General features: G+C 49.2%; 4 protein-coding genes across 4 annotated transcripts in view; 2 read left to right on the forward strand and 2 right to left on the reverse strand.

Moving 5' to 3' along the window:
* Window positions 1-206: 206 nt before the first annotated feature.
* Window positions 207-1,687, forward strand: LOC1281125 (uncharacterized). Its single transcript, XM_321063.6, has 2 exons — window positions 207-345; window positions 428-1,687. The coding sequence occupies exons 1-2, from the start codon at window positions 241-243 to the stop codon at window positions 1,292-1,294; spliced, it is 972 nt and encodes a 323-aa protein (XP_321063.6). The 5' UTR covers window positions 207-240; the 3' UTR covers window positions 1,295-1,687.
* Window positions 1,543-3,112, reverse strand: LOC1281124 (interleukin enhancer-binding factor 2 homolog). The gene is made up of 2 exons (XM_321062.6): window positions 2,990-3,112; window positions 1,543-2,923 (listed from the first exon to the last, which is right to left on the reverse strand). Exon 2 carries the CDS (start codon window positions 2,901-2,903, stop codon window positions 1,707-1,709), a length of 1,197 nt encoding a protein of 398 aa, XP_321062.5. The 5' UTR covers window positions 2,904-2,923; window positions 2,990-3,112; the 3' UTR covers window positions 1,543-1,706.
* A 102-nt stretch (window positions 3,113-3,214) lies between these two features.
* On the reverse strand, window positions 3,215-3,995 carry LOC1281123 (small ribosomal subunit protein uS10m). Its single transcript, XM_321061.4, has 3 exons — window positions 3,906-3,995; window positions 3,592-3,833; window positions 3,215-3,520 (listed from the first exon to the last, which is right to left on the reverse strand). The coding sequence occupies exons 1-3, from the start codon at window positions 3,912-3,914 to the stop codon at window positions 3,280-3,282; spliced, it is 492 nt and encodes a 163-aa protein (XP_321061.3). The 5' UTR covers window positions 3,915-3,995; the 3' UTR covers window positions 3,215-3,279.
* Window positions 3,996-4,045: 50 nt separating this feature from the next.
* Window positions 4,046-21,257, forward strand: part of LOC1281122 (protein neuralized) — a 37,071-nt gene continuing 19,859 nt past the window's right edge. Inside the window, exon 1 of the mRNA XM_061644460.1 lies at window positions 4,046-4,900. Within this exon, the coding sequence (XP_061500444.1) occupies window positions 4,876-4,900 (25 nt within the window). The 5' untranslated portion in view covers window positions 4,046-4,875. The remainder of the gene's footprint in view (window positions 4,901-21,257) is intronic.

Here is a 21,257-nt window from a genome sequence, read left to right on the forward strand (position 1 = left end):
AAAAAAAAAACTGAAGATAAAATTGCACAAAAAAATAATGATGTTTCTCTACCAACAACAATTCATTTTATGGAATTCAATTTAAAATTTAAATTAATTTGCCATAATATGGCGACCGTTTTTATAGCGAGCTGGGCATGAGTGAGCTGGGCGTGAGTTTTCCTCCGTGCAGAATTTTCTCACTTGTTGTGCTCGCAAGTGTACAGAAAGGAAAACACTGCGACACTTGTATGTGTGCGTATGTTTTGCTGTCAAAATTTTTCACTTTTCCACAGTGAATTTTCTTCCCTGACCCGAAGAGGACATCAATATCGTCCGCGCACCGTCCTCGAATCTTCAATGGGAGTATGTGCAGCGTCTTTGGATTTCTTCCCCTATTACGGCCACGTGATATTCAAATAATGTAACCGATTTCCCCCATTTCCAGAAAATGCGACAAATAGAGCAAAAGTACGACCTGTCCAAGTGTCACACGTACAATGAGAAAAGTTCGTTCGCGTTCTGGGTCGTGCTGGTGCTGCTGTTCTGCTTGGCGCTGGGCAACCTCTGCCTAACGCTGTCCATCACGGCGATACTGCGAATCTACCGCGGGATGGAAAACATCGAGCTGATACAGGACGCCGATTCGATCAAGTTTTACGGCAACATCGATTTCGACCGGGTGTACAAACAGGATGGGCTGCTGGAGAGCTTCTACGATGAGCCGCTGGAGCTGGCCGGCGACGATGGGGACATCTCGATCAATCTCGTCAATCGGAACGGCAATACGCACAACAAAATTCAGCTCACGCGCACAGGCACCTTCCTGAAGGGCATCAACCATTTCGATGTGAAAGATCCGGCAACGGGCAGGCAGGTGTTTGGGACGTTGCGCCCTCACTACAACATGCCCCAGGGGGCGATGATCCTGCAAGCCCATCTGGTGAACAGTGGCCGCATTGCGGCGCCCATTAACGATACGCTGAAGCTGCAGACGCGCAACAAGCTGACGCTCAAGGGCACGGAAGGAATTCGAATGGAGGCGAAGGAGCTGCTGTGGTCGGCGGACCAGAACATCTTCCTGAAGTCGGACAACGGTAGCACGATGCTGGTGGGCGGCAATGGGGTGTGGGTGAACGTGAACAACTTGCCGGTGGTCAAGAGCGAGCACGGCGTGCGGACAGGATCGGCCGGCCAGTACAAGCTGTGCGTGTGCCATCCTCAGGGGCGCATCTTTCGCATGGCCGTGCCCAAGTCGCACAATGCTCGGGTGAACTGTGCCCATTTCAGTGGCAAGGAGAATCCATGTGCGTAGGGAGGGAGCGAGCGGGCAAAGGACAGTATTGGGTAGAGCAATAGGGGCAAACACATATCGGCCATATAGAGGTAGAGCTCGGTTTTGTTAGGTAGTGATAGTTGCTCAACGAAAAGTAGTTTCTAGTTGCTGTTTATTTCAATACTCATATACTCATATATATATATAGGAGTAGATAGAGTAGGGCGACGTTGTTAAACGCATTTTTTGTTCTCTTAATGTTTACCAAACGGGCTAGAAGTATTTCGTTTTATTTTTGTTTTATCATATGGTAGTTGATTTATTAAGTTCACGGCAATTACCAAAGGGTTAAGTTAACATTAATCCACACGTGTTCGTTTAGTCGACAAAAAGTCAAGTGTTCCGAATAAAATACTAATCTTAACGCGTCAAGAGCAGCTGGACACTGGCTTCACTCGATCGGCTCTTCGCTAATCGTTTCTCCCTCGACGCACTCCATGTCGTCCTCTTCGCCGTCCTTCTTTTCCGACGGCTTTTCGTACGCCGGTTCCATCGGCGAAACGACCACCCCGTCCCAAACGGACATTTCGTTCGCGACGGTTGTGTTCTCCACGAACCCGAGTATGTGCTTGTATCCACCGTGGGCCAGCACCCGCACCAGCGTTTGGGCCGTCATGCAGCATTCGTCCTGCTGTACCAGCGTCATCGACGTGTGCACCCGGAAGTGGCCCACCTCACAAGGATCGGTAATGCCAGCCGAACCGGGCACGAACAGCCCCGAAGCGAGCAGCTGAAACACGCGCCGGAAGGCCACGTTCACCGGCAGCGCCTGGCGGCTCGGGTTGTTCATGATGGCGGAATGGGCGAGCAGATCGCAAATCCACGGATTGAGCGGCTTGAACCCATCGAACCGGCGGGCCAGATCTTTCAGTATGCGAATCAGCACCTTAATGGTGGAATGGTGTGCGTTCTCCTCGAACCAGCGCGTGTGCCGGATAGCGGCCAGGTGGCTTTGGATGATTTTAAAATCCAGATGCTTCTCCGTCTCCAGCTTGCGCATGTTCTGGGGCAGCGTGGCAATCAGGCAGCGCACCTTCGCGAGGGAGTTTGAGATTTCGAACCCCTTCTCGCTGAACGACAGCGATAGGGCTTCCGCCGTTGGGACGACTTCCGTTTTCATCGACTTTTCCAGATCCTCCTCCACCTTCTTGCCGAGCGTTTCGGCGCAGTCCCTCGTGGGGAGCGACTTCAGGATGATCACGATGTCGGCCACATTGCTACCGGCCATCATGGTGCCCTTCTTGAACGAGCCTACCTGGCGTACCTCCTCCAGCTGGCACTTGGTAAAGTCGCCGGGTGCAATTACAATGTTATCCAGTACGGCCTGCACCTTCGAGACAAGGTTCGAGATGGCCGTTTGTTCCGCTGCGGCCGGTGTGAGGTCCTGGCTGCGCTTCAGCAGCGCATTGGTTAGCACGGAGTCGTCCTGCGCCGGCTGCACCCGGGGAAAGGCCATCTCGGCGAGCGTCAGATCGAACGGGTGGCGGGGAAGGAACGTTTTCTTGTTCATGAACGGTGCCCCACGCACACGCATGCCCATTCCCATGCCGCCTCGGCCTCCGCCGCGCATCATTCCCGGACGAACCATTGTTTTGTGTGTTTGTGCTTCTGAAAGCGTATGTACAATAATATTAACGTTTTGAAGTGAAATGTACCCGCCGTAGGGCTACTTACTGGTATTTGCCGACCTTTTGCAACAACAATCCGTACCAGCTTCTGTTCAATGCCGGAACACCAACAAACCAACAATCCGTATCGATCGGCGTTTGCGATGAAAACATTTGACGCTTCAAACGAGACGTCAAACCTTGCTATAATTTTTATAGCAACTCTTCAAACAAACAATAACAATACGAAAACGTTCGATGCTTCTTTCACGGAAACAAACTAAAACATGCGTTTCCTATTCAGCAATGTTCAATTTAATCACTAATTTTCGCGTACCACACCACGCCCCGTCTCTCCTACTTTCGCAAATGTTCCGGCAGTTCCTGCAGCTCCACCTTCGTCACCTTCAACGCAATACCCTCCGGCAGGTTGCGCTCGATGTACTCCAGGAACGTGTCCAGCGTTGAGCCGGTCAGCTTGTGAAAATGCATGAATCTGTAGTAGTTTCGCACCTCGTACTGCACGCGATGCTTCTTATAGATGTGCACCGATTTCAGCAGCGTCAGACGGTCCTTCACCGCTTTTCTTAGCGTCCAGCTGCAACCGAAAAGGAATGATTCGTTTACTGGGGACTGGCTCGGTTTCGGAATGGATTGCACCATACTTACTGCTTGCCAACTTCAATGTCAAGATGTTCGGCGGCAGTTTTGGCGTACAAAGCGTAGCTCTTCATCACCTCCGGATCGATTCCTTTCATTTGCAGCTCCACCCGGCTGTACAGCTTATCCGGAACGCCGACCGGAGGTGGCTGATCTACCGCCGCCTGCGATGTCGAGGCAACAACCGCATCCGAATACCATCGTACGGGGCGCGGCGCAAGAGGCGCCAGACTGCGCGTTATGTTAAACCACTGCAGGACGGAGAGAATGTGGAAAATCAAGCTTAATGTACCGGTTTTACTTCGATTTTATGCCGGCCTTACCTTCAGCATGCTGAGATTGTGTTATTCAACAACAGACGGTGCACGAATGTGTCAAGCGAAGTTTGACAGTAAACACGTGCGATGTTATTTCGGAGGAACAACGGTGCGATGTTTTGCTGTCAGCTGATTTGCTGAAGATGTAAATCGTTATCAGGAAACTTGAATTCGAGTGAATTGTTGAACAAAAGCGATTGTTTTTAAAACCCCTTCCCAACCGAACTAGTTTGTTGTCATGCTCGCATTATATATATATTTTTTAATAATTCTATTTTATTAACGGTCACAACCACCAAAACCATATTGTCATCTCCTCGCACTCCCAGCAGCGGGGTAATCGAAAAAAAAAGTTGCTCTGTTGCCGAATCATGATAGCCATCGACGGCATAGAATTGTGTGCGCATGTGGTGCGGAAACAGTCCCTCCCCAGGACATTCCAGCACAGGCCGGCGGAGGCAAGGATGTGTGCGGATGCGGTAGAACCGTACTGACAGTTAATGCCGTGGGCAGAAACGGGACAGCATGAAGCATACTAAGAGCAACGAAAAGAAAAAAACGTGTTCCTAGTGCAAAAATCCGTTCCGGGTCGGCAAATGTGTGGCAATAAATTGTACAAATTATACACAAATTGCAACATAGTTTTAAGCTGTTAGGTAGGTTAAGAGTAGCACTAAGTTAGCATTCCAAGTTCGGTCCAAACGATGCTAGTCGCGTGGGGTAGTGCAAGTGACCAGGGCCCCAACAAAAAGTGCGATTCTCGCGAGTGTAGTATGGTGCAGAGACGATAGGTTGGCCGATTGCGTGCGTGTTGTGTCCGATAGTGGCGAGAATTTGTAATTAGCATCATCCGGCAAGGCAAAAGCTTGGCGAAGCAGTGAGCGAGAAGAACAGCAGAGCACAGGGACAACAGCAACCGAGCATCGAACCCGTAGCGACACAGGACACCCGTAGCCAATGCGTGCGACGTAATACCATGGGCCAAACCATCAGCAGTTCATGTAAGTAAAGCGAAGAAGATGCGAGATCCATTCAATCGCGCAATATGAATTGAAAATTTACATAACCAAAATGGGACTGTGGGAGGAACGGACGGCGCGGAATGGAGCAAGAGTGTAGTAACAATATGTAAACAATGCCGTGCGGAAGCGAAAAACGCAGGGACCGGCTGAATTCCCACGGTTTAGTTTGCAGCACAACTATCACACCGCCCCGTTCTAAGAGGAATCCTTCGGTTTTCGCCCGGTTTCTATCACGCTATCGATTCCTTCGAAGGGGTCGGGCAATCCGTTTTTGCTTCTTCGTTTTAGAGCCACCGGAGTCCATGCGTTCGCCGGATTCACAGGCGCGGTGCTACACCTGTCGTGCAGGTTGTTTGTGTGGAGGAAGTGAAGCATTAATGGAATCGAGCACTCAATTCACCTGACCCCGGAAAGGGGGAAATTGGGAACAGCAAAACATCATCGGCTAGCGAGGTAGCCTGCTACGATGCAAGAAAAACAGGAAGCAAAATGAATCTACACAGCTCAAACCCTTGCATACAGCCAGGTGCAAACGAGCCCCGAAACGAAAGAAAAAAGGCTGTGTTGCCCAAAACACGCATCATGCATTGCATCGTAGCAAGCGACGGAAATTGGGGGCTTCCCTGTTTCCCTCCCCTCGCAGCTCCACGGTGCGGCAGTCGCGAATATTAATCGCTTACACCTTGCTGCAAGGAGTCGGGCGAAATTTCACCCTTTTCCCGATGCGGAAGCAAAGCTGATTGTCATCCGGTGGAAACTTTGATTACCTGTTTTGCATGCTTCCTGGCTGGGGGAGATGTAACAACACATACAATTAACCACAGACTTTATTCCCTCGCAAAACGAGAGCCCCTGTTCTGGGATAGTGCGGATAGTGGATAGGTCTGAGCGAACATCGTCACCTGTGGCCCACCCGCAGTCTCTCGCCGGGTATGCCCGAACGATGGCCCGACCCACATGGAGTGTGTACTATTGTGCACGCCTCATAAACGCTGAGCAGTAACCCACCCGGGGTTGTCCACCCGGGTGTCCGCTACCGCCGTGGTCCGCCCGGGGGTTCCGGCCGGCCATGACGAAACTCACTGATTGGAATCGTATACAGTGTGACATCGTTAGAAACAATAGGCTTCGTTTAATGCGACCATACACAAGGGCTTGCCGAAACGAATTGTCGGGGCCCATTGCGTGTGGGAGAACGCCGTCGTCCTCGTCGGTACACTGTACCACTACGCCAGAGGTGTCCACATGGGAAAGGGTCGCCCGGGAGTTGCTCTTTTGCTTGGCTTGGATGTGCTGCTCTGTTCCCTTTTGCTCTCGGGTGGTACGCTTTGTACACCCATTCCGTTCCGCTGTGCCGGGCTCGATCAGCTGTCTACGCCGAAGGTGGAAAGGAAAAGCAATGGATCGATAAAGCAGCAAATAAAAAAAAAACACATGATCTTAAGCAAAACAAAATCGTCGGGTTACCTGTACATATGTTTGAGTTTGAGGTAGGAAGACAGCGAACCAGAAAAGCAGACAGCAGACGAATAGCAGCAGCAGCAACAGCAGCAGCAGACGTTCCCGGCCTTAGGTTTCGTCGATACCTTTCCCCTGGGCTATCTAGGCAGCAAAATCAATTTTCCAACTGTTTCGTTTGGAATGCAACTGTGACGATAGTTTGAGGATGGGATCGATCGAAAGTCGATACAAGCATTTAAAGTAAACATGTGCCCTCAAGTCAACCTACGGCGTTGAGTTGGAATACTATTTGAACCAAAGAAATGCCTTTCAAACGCGAATTGTTTCATTTTCATCCTTACTTTCTCCCTATTGCTATTCCAAGTCTTTAATGCTCCACAATCTACCAGCAAATCCCCGTTTTCTTCATACATTCTTTCGATTAGTCCTTAAAACAAAATCACCAACTCGACACCCTTGCTGACATCTGTTCTCTGGGTAGTCGTTCGATTCCAGCTAATAATTATCATCATCTGTGCGTACACCACTTTCTACAATTTACCAACCAGCAAGGACAACCCAAAACCAAAAAAACCAAGAGGGGCAAAAACGCTCAAACTTATCCTACGGCCATCATGCTGCGTTTGTGGCATCATCACAAGCAGGTCAAAGCGAAAGACACCAACCAGCCCAGAAGGAGGGTGTCGTAAGTTATAAGAAAAAATCCTGCTGCGCATTACACACACTCCCCAGAGTGCAACGGCAGACTCTGGAGCTGATGTAAATATGCGACGAGAAGCAGCAGCAGCACCACCAGCATGAAGATCGAGCAAGCTTTTGCTGGCGATGATCGTTCAGCTGTTTCGTTACGTTTGCTTGTGTTTTTTTTTTTTACCCAACATGCCCAGCTCCATATGTGATCATGTGATATCGTCCTGCGAGTGATTCGCCTTGCATATGGTCTCCCTCCTTTTCCCGGGCCTTGGGTCAACAATGTTTCCGATAACAACAAGTTGCCATCGGTTGGATCGCCAAACCTTGGGCGATACCGCAACCGGACGGAGCGATAAAAATGCTATCAGCTGGCGAAAAAGAAACGATTGTAATGTAAAAGCAAGCATCGAGCATATGCGTCAACAGCGTCAAGAACTCAGTGCGGCGAAGCGAAGAAAGCACATTGATTATGCTCGGCCCTTGCGACACAATGACCGAGAGAATGTGGCCCGCCGGGAGTGGAAGCAACATGTTGTGATGGTCAAAATATTAAAATGTGTTTCTACTCCGTTTTTACTCCTTTCTTTTTAGCAAGCAACTATCACGGTCTCTATCGAAGTTGGTTGAGTGTGGCCGTGTTTGATGACCTTTGCCAGAAAGTCATTACATTAATGCATGGATGATGGTACCGACTACGGACTCGGATGTTTATGTTTGCACAGACACAGTGAGCGTTATTGCTGGGTCGCCGCGCTACTGTGTTGTTGCTTGATTTAGGGAGTTGCTGTTGTTATTGCCTGCCCTCGGTCGGCAGATGGTACCACTGCAAATGTGACCTCCGAAGAACGCGGAGAAACAGCATGCTGATGATGATGACAGTTTTGCATTGGTAATGAGGTATTGCTTCATGCTCACAGTGCGCTGTGTTATTTCTATGGAAAACCCAAACACAGGACGAATGGATCCTGCTGCTGTTTGTGTCGTTCCAAGGAGAAGGATACGACGTATGCGAAGTGTTATTTTTCACGCCCCCGGCATACTGTGCGGATTAGGGAAAACATCCTTGGTGCCCTTGAAAATGAAACCCCGAAGAACTCACGCCCAGTACATGGTCATTCTCGAGGGGTTCGGATTTATGTTGTAAGCGGGTACCGAATCCTCCCAGCACGAGAAGCAGCTTAAGTCGGAGGAACGATCGAGGAAATGTGTTCCTTGATCTTGAAAAACTGTTTTGGCGGTTTGTGCATACTTAAAACGATACACGCGGAAACGCCATGTGCTGGCTGGTAGGTGAAACAGCATGTTCGACAGCATTGATCGACCGATCGGCAAGCTAGAATGTAAAAATGGCCTGCCATATATTACACCGCCCAAGCCGTCGCGATAGAAATCTCAATCAGTGCCGCCAACGGGGTGTTTTCCCTCACTGCGCACGGAATTTATTTCATAAACAGTTTTAGCTCCTCTGCCCCGAAATGCGCGTATGTGAGAACGGGAGCTATCTATGGTCGCCAGCAGGGCAGGTTTCTTTGACCGGCAGCAGGCATATCGATCGTTGTGGAATTCCAATCAAACGTGAGTGAGTGAGTCTAATTTTATCCCGCACATTGCGTTCCTAATCGTGTGCGTGGATTTGCTCCGGATTTGCCCTTCATCCCCCCCCCCCCTCCCCCCCCCTCCCCAAAAACCATGACTAAGCCGCGTTGAAGCTGATGCGTGTTGCGATTGTTGCCCTGATGAGGCGATGAGAAGCGATGAATTTAGCACACGAGTCTAGCAGAAGGCAAACGTCGCTTTGCGCTCCCTCCTGGAGACCGTATTCGGCTCTTCGGCCTCATGTCGGGGTCTGGTTGTTTATTTTAAAAGTTTTACTTTATCTGTTTGAGTCGAAACCCGTCCCAACAGTTGCATTATACCAACGGAGCGGCGGGTTGGGTTGTTTGTTTTTGCGATTTCTTGAAAATGCCAGACCTCCTTACGTTTTCTGGAGGGACATGCCGGGGTGGGGGCTAGGCAGGATCTGTGGCTCGGGATGTGCTAAAGCATGCGCACGTCGCAAGCGACAATGTGCACATCTTCACACATCCATCCATCACAGCGTCCGCGGGACCAGTGCAGCGTCTGTTTTCACGCCGTTTTTTGTTGTTTTGGTGGGTCGGTTCTATTGCACTTTCCACTTCGCCAGCAGCTAACGGCACGGCATACGGTTGGGGAGTTTTCTTTGTCCCTGTGGTACGTTCAAGGCCACAAGCATGTACGCATGGACGGTGGGGCATTTAGGTTCAGCGATCTGTTGCGCTGCTGGCACACAAGGGGAGGACAGTAGCAGCTGCCCCTGGTGCTGAGTCGTCGCGTGAGGGATGCACATTTTACATCTGTCATTGGGGTGTGAGGAAAGTGTGTGGAAACAACCAGGAGGATGAGGTGAATCTGTGTTTGTCCCGGAGGCCGAATAGGTATAACCATTTTGATGAGTTTGTATTATTTTAACAAACCTGCGTATCTTTCTGGTCTATTTATCTTACCTTCCCAGTGTCTTAATGTCCCTTTGCTTTATTTTTAGGAATTTCCTCCCCGTTTCGCGACTAATTTTCAACAAGAATGAACATATGATCCCGTTTCACCCGTGTGCGCCGGCAATGCGAAGAACGAAAACAAGCATTCCATCATCATCGGGTCGCGTGGCCTCGCAAAACGCCGGCTGCATTTATAACGCCCCGAACCGGCCCGGGGAAGAATTCGCTTTGTTGGAGGTGGTAAAGAAAGAAGCAAATAACGCACATGGAGACGTCGTCACCACACGCTGCGTTCCCGTTTGTGCTAACGCAACATCTGCCCGGTGGTGTGACGGTCTGCCCCCCCGATGCGTCCATTTCGCCGCTATCACTGTTATAGCCTGCCCTCTTCCCACCATTTGCCACTGCTGCTCCAAAGCGCTTAACGCATGCGCAGTTATGATGCTTTTCTTTGTTGTTAAACAACATCACGCGGAGGGGGCGAGTAAAGCAGATGATACGTAAGAGTGGGTCTAAGAGTTTTTAGGAGACTTTCGCGGTGTTCCGGTGACAAGTGCGCTCGTGCCGGTGGAGGGTAATTTGCGCAAAAAATCTACTTTTTTTTTCTTAATTTCCGTCGTGCGCCCTCTTTCCGGCGAGTGCGCGTAATTGCAAGGCCCTCGGCAACCCATTCGCTGGTGGGTCGCTGGTGTGTCAGCCGCACGTTTAGTTGGCGGCCGAAGATACCTCTTCCGTGCTTCTGACCGACGAGCTAACGCGGAGAGCTAACGGAGGACACGTGCTTGCGTAATTGCTCGGTCAACATAGCTCTCGGAGGCACGGGCGAGCGGGCGTGCGGGTTGGGCATCCAGAACCCCTAGCATAAGCGTGTCGCGTCACCGCGCTCCGATGCGCATGTCCGCGGTTGGTTGATCGCGCATGAATGAACGTTTATGAATGGTTAATTGCACTTGAGGCTAAGCGGGGGGCACCAACAATGAGGCGCACAATAGCGAGCGACCAACATACGGCACAAATACATACTGGTTGGCTGTGTCTGGTGGGCAATGATGATGGTTGGAGTACACTTTTTGTCCACAAAGAGAGTTCTATTCGAAGCGGAAGCGGGAACAGTGCGTTCCACTGGTTGGACGGTAAAGCGACGCGTTGATGCGTGAGGTTTCGAGGTTCTATGGCAGAACGCAAACCCCGAAAGCCTGTTCCTGCTATGGCACGGACGGCGGATGCTCGCTGGCACGTGAGCCCGGAAGCTTCGTTCCGGAGTTTTAAGCAGCGTCTAACGTTAACGTTCGTTCTGTAGTCCCCTTGTCGTCCCGAGTACGTGCGATGTATGGCCGTGATGTTCGTGGTGCGTGGAAAGTGTTTCCACCCTGCCAATGTGCTACCCTTCCAGGTTCGAGGACTTTGTTAGAGTGTGCCCGCTTGGGTGGCCTTTTTGGCGTACACACTTGTACCATACATTGTACCGTGCAATGCAACAACGACACAGCAAGTAGTTCACCCTCCCCAAAACGACGAACCTTCGCTGTGCGTTGACCTAAAACTGTCGTTCCTGTACGATGGCTGTTCACGGCAAACCCGGGAGGAACTTGGTAAACCGACGGTGCAGCATATGGAAACAGATTCGGAGCATAACCGATGGCACGCGTACGGTGCGGAAGCGCTCGTGCCTCCAGCTGGTGCGGTTAGCGTGTGGCGGCGGCGGCGGTATCTCGTTTCCCTCAGTTGTTTGCCGCGCGGCACACAGCGCCCTGCAAGGAAGCATAATGCCATTCGCCACGGTTTTCAAGCATCGAGAAAGCAAAGGCAGAAGCGAACACAGCGAGAAGAATGAGACGAAAAGATCCGACGCACATCGCAGCCCTCTCCCCTTCTAGCGTTCTTCTTGAGTTCCGTTTTGCGGTAGCTACCGCTTTGCTCTCCTTTGTCGCTTTGCCCGGCGGCAGCGGCATGCTCTGCGCTTGCTGTCGCACGCCAGTTTTGTCATTGCCTTGTGTCGGGGTTCAAACTGGCAGTGGTGTATTGTGCGTTCCTTAGCACATCAGATCAGGCAGATCAGCATCCGGAAATTCGACAGAGCGACGACATATGTGCACATTTTCGTACGTAGCGTTTCTTGCACTGCATCTTGGGCTGGCGTTTGTTTTGTTCCGACATCAGGCACGCGTGTGCGGTTTTTCTTTAATGCTTTTATTGCATCGGAATCGGTCCCCGTGTGTTGTTGGGAACGCAGCATAGATTGGCGGCAATTGGAAAACTTCTTTTGATGATCACTTTTATTCTGCGGAACAAGGACACGATCGTGAGGGAAATGCAATTTCTGGGATTAGCTATTAGATTGTCAAATAAGATTCGTTCGTACAGTGCCGATTTGATTTTTCAGAATGTATGCCTTTTGGTTAGTTATACTTGAAATCTTGGTGAAATCTCTGAAGAAATATACGAGCTTTCGAACGAAAGATCTATAATTCTCTTTTATGGGTATTAGGAAACATTGGAAACAGTTTTATCTGGAAGAGGCTCACCAGCAGTACATTAAAATCGAAAATACATCTTTCTCTGCCAATATATCTACCAGCACCGTCTGTCTTCGTCCCTATCTCAGAAAGAAGCCGGTCCTGAAATCCTAGACCGTATGCAGGCATCATCGGCCAGGAGCAGATGATACGAAACAACGCCACAAAGCGAACGGGCCAAAAGCAAAACTCAAAAACGAAACCCTCGTCCCAAGATCGTACCTCTGACACCTTCTGGCGTGCGCCAGACCTAACCTCCGGCTTTCCTGCGACTGCCGTCGTTCTCCCCTGAAGCGATCCTGAAGATCCTGAGGGATAAGAGATCTTTGCAAAGTAAATTGAGCTCGACGCATAGAGAAAAGAAAAGCTGCACAGCGTACGTAAGCAAAACCGCAAAACACTATTGATTGATCTTGATCTCGAGTCTGTCTGAAAAGGTGAAGGCCTCCGTGGCAGCGCTGCTGTGCCCCGTAGATACGCGTAGCTGGCGTGCGGCATATGGTCATATGGTTCTGGGGCAGGCGAGGATGCTCCATGCCGATTGCCGATGCTGAGTGACGAGCTGGGTCTTTTGAATAAATGAAAAAGGAAATTCATCAGTTAGTCGGTGTTGGGCACGCGGAAATGAATGCCAGGATCGATTTTGGCGATCCCAACACGTGAAAGCATATGCCATTTTGGGATGTTGCTGGGCCCTTTGAGCGCCTATTGTTGATGCATCTGGCGGCATTTTGCCTCGGCTCGCGAGGTTGCCGAAGGGTGCTGCAGAAGGCAAAGATTAACTCCTTTTTAGCGGACGTAGTCGTTTCGTGGTTTCGGTTTCGACAAGGTGTTGAAGATATTTGCAAGAATCTTTTGTTCGGTGCTCATGGGAATACTTATAGGGTCTTTGGATAATGGCAGGTTTTGCTAAACAGTGATGTTGCAGTGGTTCTAAAACGCACTAAAACAGATGCTTAACAAAAGCTTAATGCTTTCATCGGTAACCGTTTAGAATCGTTGAAGTCTCATCTGAACTGTTTAAACTTAGAACTCTGAAAAGTTTGATCGAAATAATAAAACCTTTTATCGTCAACTTCAATTTTGAATTCCCACATATCAGATCACATTACATCGAGGATGTTTGGTGTCATTATTACAGTGTGTTCACCATCTAAACGACTAACGATATTGTGATGTGTTATGGGTTTTTATTATGCAGCCTAAAGTCTAGACACGAGACACGAAATGATCTATTCACAATTTCACTTAATATTACGAACAAAAGACAAAACGTAACATGCTACACACCTCCAAGACAGTATGGATTCCCTTAAACTATGTTTTAAGATCACCCCTTCACGATAAATAGTTGCTTGCGTTGCTATTTTTACCATCGTCACCATTCCCAAACAGTCGCACACGCACGCATACATCAATTAAAATCGCTCCAAATCATTTCCCGAAGCAGGGAAACGTGACGCGCAGCCTGTCTACATTGCCTTTTCCTCGGAAATGTATGCCTCTCCCGAAGCATGTATCATAAATGTGTGCTTCCCGAAATAGATCGTCTAAGCGTGGTCGCGAAACGGCGCAAAATAGGGAGCAGCGTTAGGGCGTTTGTGTGTCGGACGAAGATGTTAGCAGTTGGGCGAGGTAAATATAAATATAAACTCACTCTTGCCCCCCCTCCTCCGTGGTCGATGTAGCTAGTTTATCATATTCATCAACCGGCTTTAGGGGTGATATAGGGGATAAAAACCTGAAGAGGTGTTTTTACAGTGTCTTCGTGTGTTGATGCGTTGGATATAATGTTGCTGCGTTGTATGTAGGGCATGGCTGGAGCCGAATATTTATTTCTCCGTTGTTAAGTATAAATAGATGAAGCAAGCGACCAACAAGTAAAGTAACATGGTTACCCAGAAGTTTTCACACAAAAAAAGAGCAATTATGTTTGTATACCGAAACCACACCGGCGATATATGATGGATGTGGGTCGCGATCGTGTGATGCTCAGTCTGCTCAGCTGCTGTTGCTGCTGGCGGCGGCAGCATATTATGCCATTCCCTCCCAATATGCGGAAGGCTCACCGCGAACACCTTGTGTCACATCGTTATCAGCAGCCCGGTGCAAAGCCACGGTGCGATCGTGCCCCTTTGATCGAACGCACGCTGCTAACGATGGGGGTACACCAAAAAAAGGTAACCGAAACCGCTTAAACGTTAATAAAAAAGCGCCACGCAATGTGTTTACTCGGGACAGCGAGAGAGAAAAAAAACACACGGTGAGACGCGCAGCTTGTCGCGATTGGCATATCATCGACGCCTGGCAGCCGTGTTTGGGCTGGGGTTAATGTTTGCACACAGGCGCGTGGCAGCTGTTCTTGGGACCGGAACCTAGCGAGGGGCCATCGCTGGCGACGAACCCACGCGACTGCTGCTGCTGCGAGTTTGCCTTAAGTTTGTAGCAATTTTTATGTTGTTATTTTTTGTTTTCTGATGGGTGATTCCGTTCCTCTGAGCAGGCTTTATGTGGTGCTCCTCCGGCACTGCCGCTTACGATCCACACTCTCTCGAGTGTGGTGTAGGAAATTGCACATGGCGCGTGTCGCCGGTGCTTCAGAAGCACAGCGCAGCAGCATAAGCATCACAGCACAGCAGAGCAAGGCGAACTCGAGGGAAGAAAGGAAGAAAGGACAACCAAATCAAGCAAGTCGGATGAGAGGCGTGCGCCCATCTCGACGTGTCCCGTTAATGACGATCGTATGGAGAAGGACCGACGGCGTGCAGCAGCCGGCCCCTGGGTTCGGTCGGATCAACACATTGACTTGGCGAGGCGCAAGGTGCTTTTTGCGCTGCTTTTCTTGTTTTGTGCTGTCGTTTCCTTTGCTTTTTCCTCTACTTTCTGTCTGCGCTTCAGACCGGCCAGCTCTGGGCCAGCTGTTTCCCAAGCGCAAGGACGCAAGACGGAGCTGCTTGAATCCAAGCGTCAAGGGAACCACAGCAACTGCACTGCGCGCCTCGCAGGTATCGCATCGCACCGCTCAGCCATCAATCGTGCCTTTCTTTTCCCTATTTATCCTTCTGCTTCTTCCTCGCCGCACCGGGGAAGCACTGATGGTGTATGTAAAACATCTGCGCGCGCGCACGACGCACTCTGGAAAAAGCGGATTGCTTTTGCTCCTAAAACGTTTGTTGTTCTTCTTTAGTTGGCTGCTTCTTTTGCTTGCTGCTCTTTGGGTCGATTGTGGAACCGCCGTGGGACGCCGGGCAAAGGGACGGGTTCAGGACCCCGGACCATAAGTGCGACCCAAAATCGCTCGCTCCTGATTGGTCCGGGGTCGCGTGGCACCGGACGATGCCAGCATATAATTGTAGCCTTAGCGTTGTTTTTTTGCTTTCTTGCTTTCTTTGCTTTTGATGGCCTGCTGCCGGCTGCTGGCTATCAGTTTTATTTCATTCTCTACTCCACTTCTCGCTTGTGCTGCGTGCGAGTCCTTTTGGCAGAGCGAGTTTCTTGGTATTCGATGCACTGGAAGAAGATTGAATCCCTTGCGCCCGGGCAAGTTCGTCCCATATGTCTTGAGAGTTCACTGCGAAGGTCCTAGCACAGTCGAGAGATATCCTGCACTGCTCAGGGGGAAATCCTGCTTCGAAGGGAAATTGATTGGTATCGGTCGCACGCCGCAGTGTAGCATTTCAGGACTCAGGATTCGAAACTCAGCCAGGCAGGACCTGCTTTTTTTGTTCGTATGTATGTGGATGGACGATCCTGTGCACTTGGAAGCGAGTAGGGAGAACATCATGTTCACGTTAAAACGAAATCCCAAAGACGAAGCAGCTGTCCCCGGGGTCGGGGTTATGTTTTTATGGAAAGGTGGTTTTTAAGGTTCGCCTCAAGAGTGTGCTGGTCCACGAATGGTGCAGTTCCTTGCTATCGAGGTTTGAGCCGGGGTTCAACTGTACAGTACGTGGGAAGTACGCAAGGGGTCTTTGTTTTGCGAGTTTTCTAAGACGCTGTTGGGTTTCTTGAACGTTGCTATCTCAGTTTGTGTTAAGAATTTCGCACAAAGAGCTGATCACCGTGGGGATGCAATGCGTACGGTAGGCCTGGTAACTGTTGGAAGGCTTACAAAATGAGTTCAATTAATATTAGAAGGAAGGAAGGTAAAAAAACACGTAATCTATTTCTTGAACACTGTGGAAAAACCCTTTTTTGCTTCGAAATTTGGTTTTAAGCTCATTTTTTGTAGTAAGAAGCTTTTGCAATGTGCAATGGAAGGCGTTCACGACAAAAAATTAATCCAGTCGCCTCACGATCTCGACTGATCATGCAAAATCAAGCTCTGGCTTTTGTTTAGAGCCTCATAGTTGTCCATTAATTCGGCACGATTTCAACCAAACCGCTCTCTGTGTGTTTGTGAGAGTGTAGTTAAAGTTAAATTAATCCATTTACATGCCACGAGTGCACACTGCGTCGCTGTGATGTGAACCACTTTTCCCGAGCGGCGGTAATCCGATTTTCGTGATCACACGAAAGAGAAGGGAAGGAGCAGCAGCGATTTGGCTAACGGGCGGGTGAAAGCTAATTGGTTCACGCGCCAAAGGTATTCGGTACCGCTCGTGTAAGTGCGGGGTGTATGGGGACGTAAATTAATTCGCATTTAATTAAAGCACCGCGCGCACCACCGGGCACTGCGCGAAACCAGCTCCCAAACCCTGAGAAGTAGCTCAGCGGAGGTGGGCGCAGCGAAGTGGATAAGATAATTAATTGGAAACCAATTCCGCACGCATGTCCGCGGGATGCGATGCCGTGACGTACCGTCCATTAAATTGGCCAGTTTAGTAGTGGCATGCGCGAGTGAGCTTGGTGAAGAATTTAGCAAGACGCTAGGTGGAAAACGCGAAGAGAGAGTGAGCGAACACTGTTAGAGTGTGTTTGTCGATCGGTGTGCGGAAATAATTTTGTTTACAATTAAACTAGTGTAAAGCAATGCGGTTTAGCTGTTTTAGCATAACCTTCTCGGTATCTCGGTACGATCTTGAGCGGATGTGTATTCCTTTAGTGCATCCATCTGGAACTTGTACTGTGTAAGATTAGTTCGATGTCTCTCCAGTAAGCTCATTAACGTCAGGGGATGTGTTTTTTCATCTAATTTCCTGTCCATATATTTGCTTCCTGCTTTCCAAAACACGGGACCAGGCAAACTCATCGAAAGGTGTTGAAAGTTTTTTCTTCTCCCCAGTTTCACGCAGCGCAGGCACATCATCTTCTATTTTTCTCCCAGGCACCCCGGCACAGTAGTAGTGTGTATTAGAAATTCAAAATCGAGATCTCATTCCCACGCCAAGCTTCCCGACCGATCGTACCAGCACCAGCAAATCATCGTCCTCTCGTCCATCGAACCAAACAACATCTGGCGAAACAGGAGGGATCCCGAAGGCGAAGGACCTACAGACAGAGCCTACCACAGCCATGTCTCAGGTCTGCAGCTCATGTTTTCCACCCTCGCCAATGCATTCGAACTGCTGCTGCTGCTGCTGCTGCTGCTGCTGCTGCAGATGAGTTTTGGTTTCCTTTTTTCCTCCGTTTTTTAGACCTGTGAGTGTGAGTTGATCTGCTTTTCTTTTCCTCTACGCTTCCACTTTTGCTACGCGACGTCTGTTTCTAAAATCCTGAAATCAAATTAATGCTCGGTGCGGAAGAGGAAATTTCCGGTTCACGGTCTGGATTTGTGCCAGCGAGGGCAGATGTAAAATGGGTCCTTTTTGCTTCCTCCTCCGCACTGAAAAGCGGAAGAGCAGAAAGAATAAAACGAAGCGTTTTCTTGCATCCTGGAAGGGGAAAAAGAAGCGGCCGGAACAAAGACGCTTTGCTGGCTCGATCTCGGAAGAATCGGAAGTAAAGGTCGATAGATTGGTGTTAGCATTTGCTCTTTTCGGGGTTTTTTTCTCTTTTGCCTTCCTGCCTGCATTGCATGTTCTTCACCTTTTTGGCATCTTTTGGCATTGTTTTTTGCTTGAGCCAATTGTATCGCCGTTGCTTGGTGTTCCCTGAGGTGCGCACAAGGAATCGATTCCGTACTTCCGCATCCTGGGCAGGGCAGAGCTCACTGTTCGAAGATCAACAATGATCATGCCGGATGGTTGTTTCCGGTCGGCCCTTGCTGTGCTGCTGATGCTGCTGCTGCTGTCGTCTGTTGACCTTTCTTTAGCTCTCTCTCCCTTTCTCTCTGCTTAACACATTCAAATAGCACCAGGATCTGTCAATGGGAGACGATCGCGCGTCTTGTGGGACAAGCTATTTCTCGGCGACCCCGTACAACGAAGGTACATTGATTGCACCTTCAATTACGGGCAATTTTGGGAATACGAAATGAGTGGACGGCGCTGGGTAGAATAGAAAAAAAGAGCCCCGTTTGCCACATCTGGCAAGGAAAAGGTAGAGCGGGCAGGCAATTTACCTTTTTAGAAGCAGCGTCTTTCTAACCATGTTCGGTAAAACCATCTACAGTCGATTCCACAGTCGGCTGTTTTATAATGATATGCAACGGTTGCTGCAGCTGCTACCGCACCAAATATGTAAAATGCCTCGATCGGTTCTCCGCTTCGGCATCCGAGCATACAAGGACAAGATAATTAGAAACAGGGGATAAACCAGAAGATTATCACTTACCGAGCGCAGAGCACCGGTGCTGGGCTGTGTGATCTTTGGAACCCCGATTTGTCCTGTTTTGACAAGCGGGAGGTGTAATTTCCGATTGTTAGCCGGCACCGATCGATCGATCGATCTCTCGGTCTGTCCTGTGGGGAATTTTGTTTTGGTTGGGAAAATCAATCTCCCAGGTCCGGAAATGCCTGTTCCTCTACAGAGCGGGGATCGCACAGATGGTTCTGAGCGCAAAATTTGCATTTGCTGTGCGATCCTTCTGACTTTATGAGGGCGTTTGGGCCATTTGTGTATGTGCCCTCGGTCCGGTGGGCGGAGAAAGGATGGGAAAGTTTGTTTTAGCGGCGCGATGGTTTTATGGTGTTTTTGTTTTGTTTTACCGTTTTGTTGCTGCTCACCGTCGCATAGCCAGTGTGTTGGGCGCCAGATGCTGGGGAATCTGCTATGGGAGATTCCCTATATCCTGGGAAAGTTGAAAGTAGGATGGTTTTGTCCTGTCGTTGGTTGGTTTTATTTTTGAAGGTTAATTTTTTGTGCTTCGCTTTGTTTTTCGTTCTAAATTACCGTTCATCCCCTGCCCCTCGAGGTTTAAGTTTTGTCTTCCGCTTTTCATTTATTTCCTGGCAGAAACAGCTGGTATCGGGGGCGTAGATTACGCTTTACCCTGGCAGAACATGGTGGTTAATGGTGGTTCATTAAATCATTGTACATTAGTTGTACAAAAATACACTTTGAAACAAAATTTTACATCCCCTTAGAAATCCCTCAAAAAGCAAACAATCTAAGCAAAAAAAACAATATTTAAATTTTTCAAATCCATTTCCCACGTACCTTGCACTCTCGGGTTCCCTTCAGCGGTTTCAGGTACCGAGCGCTATAAATAATTCGTTCACCGTCCACCCCCTGTCTTTGATGACATTTTTGCCGTTTTGTGTTGCAGTGAGCAACACAAAAGCAAAAACAGCGTTCGGGAGCAATCCTTCGTTCCGTCACGGGGTTGTGTCGCTTGTGTCAAGAAAAAAGAAGAGGGAAAATCGGTTCGAAACATTAATAATTGTAGGAAGGTTCTATATATCTTCGCCCGGGATGGATGCATTCGAAACATCCAGGGAACAATTGCACTACAGGATCGGGGAATCAAAACAGAAAATGTAAACATGTAGAACCGCTGCCGGGGCAATCCATGGGAAAATGCTCAAGGTGTGCAGCATGATGATGATGATCGTGAAAGGTCGATCCTTTTGGAGATCGTTTCCATTGGCAAAGCGCAGTGGAAGACCCCGTAGAAAGAAAAAAAAAAACAAATGAAATCTCACTCACCAGGAATGGTTGAAGGTGTGCTGTCTTGTTGGTAAAAGGTAACGCAGCATAGGCACACATAAAAAGATACACAGCCTGTTGTTCTCGAGATCGTTGATGGAAGCTTTTCGGACGATCGTGTGTTGGTTTTTTGTACTATTTTTGGACGATGCTTTTAAAAATCTCGGCAAATTTTTTTTGTCGTTTTTTGGTTTTTCAAAGAATCTGTACGAATCCCTTTTGTAGCATGCAGAAGATGCCTGTTCTTTTGTGTGCAGGTTTCTGGCCACACGACACTCCGCGAAAGAGATCGTGCAGAGGGCACAGGTCTACGGTCTCGGCATTTGCTACATTGGTCCGGTGTCGTCCGTCGTAGGACAATTGAGGGTAAACAAAGAGTCCCATTGCGCACAAGTTTGATGAACCTGAAAAGATGTCCAATCGATTTTCTGCTTGCTTCAGGTCGTTACGGACATTGTATGCGTGGCTCTGTGTGGGATGCAGTACAGTGTCACCTAGCGAAACTGAGGTTTCTATGCACGGTTTTGGGTCTCGAACAGCAGAACCAGAAGGGTACGCAGGGTACGGTGCCGAATAATTCTTGGAACGGTGTTGGCATTTGTTTTTGCAGATCTAGCAGACAGTCCGGTGCTGCGCAGGTCAACATTCCGCCGAGGCACATTTTTGGAGTGGAGTGGAGAAGCAAACCTTCAGAAAGATGTCAAAAACCCCTGCACGAATCTTGAGTGGTGGTGCTGAAGCTTATCCTTCTGTCTCTTTCTCTTTGTGTCTATGCACCATTGGACATCTGGTTGGGGCATGATTGGGGAAGACAGAGAGAGAGAGAGGCGATCGTCAGCAGGCCGCCTGGTGGCATTCCGAGGGAATACTTCAACGAATAAGCACCGAACTGTGTGTAGCCAACGTACCGAAACAGTTTCCACCGTCAAGAACAACATTCCAATCAACTATCGCCCGTGGATCGGGGTCCGTTCCATTGCTGCTTCTGCTGCTGTTGTCGATTTCGATTGAGGCACTTACGGTCTAATGTAGCGGCGATTGGTTATTAATAATGGCCACCCTTTGCCTCCGTGGTGTAGCAAAGCGCGGGACTACTTTAACACGTGCCAAAAGCTACCATCGACACTTCCTCACCTTCACCGGCTCTTTACTCGAATGGTACTAGAGGACACTTCAGCATCG

Source organism: Anopheles gambiae, chromosome 2 (assembly GCF_943734735.2).
Source record: "Anopheles gambiae chromosome 2, idAnoGambNW_F1_1, whole genome shotgun sequence".
In the NCBI taxonomy this organism is placed as follows: Eukaryota; Metazoa; Arthropoda; class Insecta; order Diptera; family Culicidae; genus Anopheles; species Anopheles gambiae.

What these genes read in the sequence shown, in the direction of transcription:
- LOC1281125 (XM_321063.6), top strand. Translation starts at nt 241, where the DNA reads ATGTTTTGCTGTCAAAATTTTTCACTTTTCCACAGTGAATTTTCTTCC. An exon ending in TCCTCGAATCTTCAATGGGA is followed by an intron (nt 346 to 427) that starts GTATGTGCAGCG and finishes CCCCATTTCCAG; the next exon opens with AAAATGCGACAAATAGAGCA.
- LOC1281124 (XM_321062.6), bottom strand. Translation starts at nt 2,903, where the DNA reads ATGGTTCGTCCGGGAATGATGCGCGGCGGAGGCCGAGGCGGCATGGGA.
- LOC1281123 (XM_321061.4), bottom strand. An exon ending in GACATTGAAGTTGGCAAGCA is followed by an intron (nt 3,521 to 3,591) that starts GTAAGTATGGTG and finishes TTTCGGTTGCAG; the next exon opens with CTGGACGCTAAGAAAAGCGG.